The 6,882-nt window shown below is 44.3% G+C and overlaps 1 protein-coding gene across 1 annotated transcript; it reads left to right on the forward strand.

The window, feature by feature from the left end:
• Window positions 1-252: 252 nt before the first annotated feature.
• On the forward strand, window positions 253-5,615 carry LOC133422102 (myb/SANT-like DNA-binding domain-containing protein 7). The gene is made up of 3 exons (XM_061712005.1): window positions 253-670; window positions 4,991-5,152; window positions 5,257-5,615. The coding sequence occupies exons 1-3, from the start codon at window positions 337-339 to the stop codon at window positions 5,505-5,507; spliced, it is 747 nt and encodes a 248-aa protein (XP_061567989.1). The 5' UTR covers window positions 253-336; the 3' UTR covers window positions 5,508-5,615.
• Window positions 5,616-6,882: the final 1,267 nt, after the last annotated feature.

Genomic DNA, 6,882 nt, shown 5'->3' on the forward strand with positions numbered 1-6,882 from the left:
TGGAAATTTCCCCTCTGTGGGACTATTAAAGGATTTCTTATCTTATATATATATATATATATATATATATATATATATATATATATATATATATATATATATATATATATATATTGTACATGGCTTATGCTTGATGACCACATTTCACTTCATGTTTAAAATGTATTAATGTCCTTACGAGAAAATGTTATGATACTGTGTTATTGTATGTTCAAAAAAAAAAAAAAAAAGAGAATTTCCTCTGGGGCACTCCCCCGGAAGTGAAAGGAGACGGCGCGTGTTCAGTAGTTGAAAAGGAGACGGCGCGGCGTGTTCAGTAGTTGTTTAAACACAAACATGGCTTCAGCAAGATCTACTCGCCTTTGGACGGACAAGGAGACCCGGTTCATGCTCCATCAAATACAGAAGCTAAACATTTTTAAATTTATGGATGGGCGCAAAACAAAAAACGCGAACCTTTTTAAAAAGATCAAGAAAGAGATGGCAGATGCAGGCTTCATCAGGACACCGGAGCAGATCAAAATCAAGTGGAAACATATACGGCTGGCGTACATTGGTGCCAAACAAAACAACTCCAGCAGTGCACATGATCCGGTCAGTTGTCCATACTACGATATTTTGGATGACCTGCTAGGGAGTCGACCTTTGTCCCAAGCGGCAGCCGACCAAGGTGAGTTGATAACTTAGTTGCTCATGCCGCGTTCCATTTGTCCTCGGAAGTGGGGATTTCCCAGTTCCCAGTTGGAATTTTCAACTGGAACGCCCCTCGAAGTGGGATTTCCCACTGGGAAAGTGGGAGAGTCTTCACCATGGATGTATTATAGAAACTGGATCGGACGTCAAAAATGGCCGCCCATTCATTTCAATCATGGATGTATTATATAGATTTCAATGCATTCTGCTCAGCCAGCGCATCCGCCGAAAAAATCTCTGACTTCCGGGTTTACTTCCGCATACAGCGGCCCATAGAGCATGCGCAGTTGAGTCACCTCCCATGATGCTCTGGGGCCTCCCATCATGCCCCGGGGCAATGACGCGAATATTAATATAATATGTATTAATATAATATATTAATTAATGTATATTATTACATGTATAGCATTACATATATTATTAATGTATTAATATAATATAATTATATAATATATATTAATATAAAACATCCGTGGAATGCACGGACACGGCTGTGACGTCAGCCGTGACGTCACGCCCAGAAAGAGACTTTTCTTTTACTTTTCTGGCCGTTATAAAACATTTTTGACGGATATAAAGTCCATGACTTAAAAATATAGAATACAAAGATTAGTAATTGCCGGGGATTACAGCTGGAGGTGTCCTGTGAACCGTTTTAGAGGCTTCTCTTTTACTATTGCGGTCTATGGGAAAAAAGCTTTCTGGGCCGCATGGGATTTTTGGTTGCAGTACCGCGGTTGGCCACTGGAAAAAATCGGCGCGCCTTCTGACTGCCAGACCCGGGGGCTGGTCTTCACCACCCCCGAGTTACCATTCCAAGATGGCTGCCCCGGTTGTAAACAGTAGAAGAGAGCTCTGTAAAAATTCGTAGCACTTCATTCTAGTTTTGGTCACACTAAATCAGTCGTATACAAGTATTGTTCGGCATATATATGCTGCTATAGTGTAATTTACATTTTTCATGTGGTATATGCGAACTACAAACTTGTTTACCTACTTTGTAACTGGAACGCTGATAACTCGGCTGTGACGTCATTCCCAGTTCCAAGTTCCGCCTTCCGAGGTAAATCGAACGCAGCATAAAACTTGTTGCCTTTGTTCAAAGAATGTTTTGCCTACCCCGATGGGCGAGTGGTTAGGGCACACACCATATGGGCTTGCATGCTCTGAACGAATATGAATAACTATTTATGTCACAGGGGTGGTTCAAGTCCCCAATTAAATACTTTCGAGGGTGAGCAGCGCTTAGTAACCCACAACAAAAAGCAGGGGTGCAGCAACAGACATTTATTGCTCCAAGACGGTTATAAAATCAGGGGTGGGGGAGTCACTAAAAATAGAACTGTTCTAAAAATGGCCAATCCATAAAAGGTTAAAAGGTTAAAGATGAACAGTCTCAGTCTTTCTGGGCTCACTGTCCTCCAGTGCCCTCTCAGTGCCCCCTCCCTGTTGGCCCACGCCAACAGGGATCCCCGGTCCGGGGGCTCCCCAACCACCTGGGCCCCCATACGTCAGTCCATCCACTCTTGTTCATCAACTCTCGTCCCTCATGGGCCTCTGTCCGTCCGTTCAATCTCCCAGCTTGAATGTCTGCCTTGAATATATAAGGGGAAGGAAACCCTCCCCTCGTTCCCCATTGGTCTAGGGGGGCCAGCCTGCAGTGGTTTATTGGCCACTGCAGCTGTCTGTCAGGATTCAGTTGATTGTGTTCAGCTGTGTCTAATCAACTCAAACAAAAAGGTGATTGCATGCCAACTCAAAAACAGAAGAAGTTACATTTCAAACAATAATAACTAGACAAAGCAACAAAACATGCATGCAAATAAAATGTTACACTAAAATTCCAAAACAATAAAACGATTAAACACAGCCTGACACTCAGCATGACATCCCCCCACAGTTTACCGTTGGCAGTCCCTGTCAACAATCCCCATGTCCACCAACAGCAGCCTCCAGCGGTTCCTTATCCCAGCAGCTGCAGCCAGTTCTCCGCAGCGTCCAGCAGCCCCACCAGTAGCCTCCGGTGGTCTCGTGCCGCAGCCAGCTCTCAGTAGCATCCATCAGCCCCACCAGTAGCCTCCGGTGGTCTCGTGCTGCAGCCAGCTCTCCGCAGCGTCCAGCAGCCCCACCAGTAGCCTCCGGTGGTCTCGTGCCGCAGCCAGCTCTCAGTAGCATCCATCAGCCCCACCAGTAGCCTCCGGTGGTCTCGTGCTGCAGCCAGCTCTCCGCAGCGTCCAGCAGCCCCACCAGTAGCCTCCGGTGGTCTCGTGCCGCAGCCAGCTCTCAGTAGCATCCATCAGCCCCACCAGTAGCCTCTGGTGGTCTCGTGCCACAGCCAGCTCTCAGCAGCATCCAAAAGCCCCACCAGTAGCCTCCGGTGGTCTCGTGCTGCAGCTAGCTCTCAGCAGCATCCATCAGCCCCACCAGTAGCCTCCGGTGGTCTCTCTTGCTGCATATGGGCAAAGGTCGCATCACTGTTACGACGGTCAAAACATCCTCAGGGCTTGGGGCAGAGGGCCTTCTTTAAGGCCCAACAAAAAACGGGCACCAGGATAAATTATCATTTTAAAACTTTGTGGGTACCCAGCACTGCTCACGAACTCGAATCCTGCCAACAACGCCAAATGTCACAGGGGTGGTTCAAGTCCCCAATTAAATACTTTCGAGGGTGAGCAGCGCTTAGTAACCCACAACAAAAAGCAGGGGTGCAGCAACAGACATTTATTGCTCCAAGACGGTTATAAAATCAGGGGTGGGGGAGTCACTAAAAATAGAACTGTTCTAAAAATGGCCAATCCATAAAAGGTTAAAAGGTTAAAGATGAACAGTCTCAGTCTTTCTGGGCTCACTGTCCTCCAGTGCCCTCTCAGTGCCCCCTCCCTGTTGGCCCACGCCAACAGGGATCCCCGGTCCGGGGGCTCCCCAACCACCTGGGCCCCCATGGGCCTCTGTACGTCAGTCCATCCACTCTTGTTCATCAACTCTCGTCCCTCATGGGCCTCTGTCCGTCCGTTCAATCTCCCAGCTTGAATGTCTGCCTTGAATATATAAGGGGAAGGAAACCCTCCCCTCGTTCCCCATTGGTCTAGGGGGGCCAGCCTGCAGTGGTTTATTGGCCACTGCAGCTGTCTGTCAGGATTCAGTTGATTGTGTTCAGCTGTGTCTAATCAACTCAAACAAAAGGTGATTGCATGCCAACTCAAAAACAGAAGAAGTTACATTTCAAACAATAATAACTAGACAAAGCAACAAAACATGCATGCAAATAAAATGTTACACTAAAATTCCAAAACAATAAAACGATTAAACACAGCCTGACACTCAGCATGACATTTACAGTACTTTTTTGGGCATTATTGTCTGACTTTAATGAAAATGCGTTTATATTATAACACACTGATCAGGTTTAATCAGAATCATGGGTGCAGATCCCGGGGGGGACATGTCCCCCCCCAATTTCTGAAAAACATGAATTGCCCCCCCCCAATAAAAATAGCCTAAATTATTCAAAATTGAACAAATGTATTTTCAGACTTAAAGGTTGAATATGTAGAATATTTATTAAAAATATATTTCTAAAAAAATAATACATCCACAGTGCGTTTTGAGGTGTACAGAAAGAAAGCAATGGGTCCTTTTTTTTTTTTTTTTTAAACTGTTTACCACCATAACTGTGTTACAGTAAAACATGATCAGCTGGTTTAAACAACTTGTTTAGGGCTCCATATTTCATCCATATATCAATTGATTGTTCATAAAGTAGTCCCATAGGATAAAAGGAAGATGGTGAGAAGAATTTGAGATGAGTAGACACTACATGCCCAAAACCCTTAAAATTATGATTTACGAATATAACAGTTAAGTAAGCAGTGACACACACTGTTGGCTGTTTAGGACAAATAAACAAGAACGGTAAGCACAATAAATTATTCCCTGTGCAGTATTTTTTGGCAAGCCTTTACCAATTTATGGCATGGTATGAGTTGCATATTGGCTAAAAATTAAAATTACGTTGGCCCCCCCCCCAATCCTGACATCGGATCTGCACCCTTGATCAGAATACTGATTTAAAACCAATCACAGCTGTTTTCCTGGGTCAAAATGAACCCGGTGTGACTGTTTAAGAAACAAAGTACCTAAAACACAGTTTAATGAAAGTAGTCATGATTATATTTGCAAAGAACATAATATGGAACCAATGATGTGATTATTCTGAAAACTAGACGACAGAAATCCATATGTCTGACATAAAATGAATAAGATATAAATCATTTTTCATTTTTGTAACCCTCTGCAGAAGCAGCAACAGAGATGGGTGGAGAGTCAACAGCAGCGATGGTAGACGCAACAGAGATGGGCAGCCATGATGATTCAACAGGCAGCACAACACAGCATGGCTGCGATGCTGCTGAGACCTTAAGGAGCAGTTCCCCGCTGCAGAGGAACTCTGAGTTACCTGGTAAGTTCTGCAATATGCTGGCTGCAACAAACAATACTTCTATATGTTTACACGTATACCCACGTTAGGACATGTAATAAGTTTTACACCAATTCTGTCTTCAGAGACAAGTGCCCAGAGACCTCGTCGGAGGCGGCAGGGGCATACAGGCCATGTCGCTCTGATATGCGAGCAAATGGGTGAGATGAGGGATTTTTGGAGAGAGCAGCTTCGTGAACGTGATGAGCGACAGGAGCGGTTGCTGACCACATATATGGAGGGCACAAACAACATGTTTGCAGCAATTCTGGAGGAAATCAGGAGCCTGTGGCCTCTGGCACCCCCCATCCAACACAAACGCCCTCACGGCCAATGACCTCCAACCCACAACCGGAAGCGGACCTGGGGTACCATCATGCCCTCCCAGGACCTGGGGTACCATCATGTCCTCCCAGGACCTGGGGTACCATCATGCCCTCCCCGGACCTGGTACCATCATGCCCTCCCAGGGCCATCAAGCCCTGTCTACCGCAACCTCTAGACATGTGAAGATATTTCGTTTTCATTCAGCTTTTGATACCTGTACAAATATTGTTTAAAATTTGTAAAAAAAATTCAAATTTGTACATGTTAAGATATTTTGTTTAAGATTTGTATACCGTTTTGTATCTGTTCATAATTCAACTGTCTCTAGACCAAACAACATTCTCACAACGAGAAAAAATGACTAAATCTTAAGTGTCAGCTTTTCCTAAAACTACATTTCACGTACACTGGGAATAAGTTGTTTATTTTGATTAAAATATTTGTTTAACTCCTCAATTTTCCAGTGTATGGTCAAACATTGAAGAAGAGAGGGAGTGTGGGGGGGGTCAGTCACTCAGTCAGTCTGACCAACAACAAACCGGAATGTGCGTTAACTTTGTGCAATATTACACAACACTTTTTATATCCTTATAATTCTTTTTATGGCACCACACATTCTATTTTTATTTTTGCTTTTATCTTTTTATCCATCTATCCATCGTCCGCCGCTTTATCCGTTCCCGGGTCGCGGGGGCAGCAGCCTCAGCAGAGATGCCCAGACTTCCTTCACCCCAGACACTTCCTCCAGCTTTTTATCTTTATTTTTTAATTTTTTTTTCTTCCGACGAAATGAGCGCCTTTTTGCCCCCCTAAACGTGCCCCAAAAGTCACCAAATTTTGCACGCAAGCCAGGCCTGGCGAAAAATTTGATATTTAATGGTTTGCATTAATGGGTGTGGCAAAATGGCTCCTAAGCGCCCCCTTGATAGTTCCTACTTTCATGGGTGGTGTCATCGGACTTATTTTTGAGTCCTTGGTGCAAATTGCACGTGCGAGGGCCCCTTCATCGCTGCGTGCAGCTTTAATTTATCTTTACATGGGTGTTTGATTTGTAAATGACAGTGTTGTGTGTGTGATATGGAGATGTCAATTTCCCCGAGGGAACCTCCCAAAGGGATTAATAAAGTCTCAATCTGAATTGTGTTGAAAAAAAATTACTGCAGTCATTTAAAGTAGGAAAGAGGGCGCGGTTTACGATTGCAAGGGGGCACTTTTTTTGTTCGTTGATTAAACGGCTTTGCTGTCCACAGATTGTATGACTTCAGAGGACACGGTGATGTACTGTCTTTTGTAGCTGTTAAGAGCTGTCAAAAATGCACTTCTATTGTCCTAGGGTGGTGAATGTTTGTAACTATGGTAATACAAACTGGAAAAATACAAATATA

The sequence above is a fragment of the Cololabis saira genome, chromosome 21, assembly GCF_033807715.1.
Source record: "Cololabis saira isolate AMF1-May2022 chromosome 21, fColSai1.1, whole genome shotgun sequence".
NCBI classification, from domain to species: domain Eukaryota; kingdom Metazoa; phylum Chordata; class Actinopteri; order Beloniformes; family Belonidae; genus Cololabis; species Cololabis saira.

Excerpts from the sequence above, each read along its gene's own strand:
- LOC133422102 (XM_061712005.1), top strand. The coding sequence starts at position 337 with ATGGCTTCAGCAAGATCTACTCGCCTTTGGACGGACAAGGAGACCCGG. Across the intron at positions 671-4,990 it reads CCAAGCGGCAGCCGACCAAG|AAGCAGCAACAGAGATGGGT; the intron begins GTGAGTTGATAA and ends AACCCTCTGCAG. Across the intron at positions 5,153-5,256 it reads GAGGAACTCTGAGTTACCTG|AGACAAGTGCCCAGAGACCT; the intron begins GTAAGTTCTGCA and ends TTCTGTCTTCAG.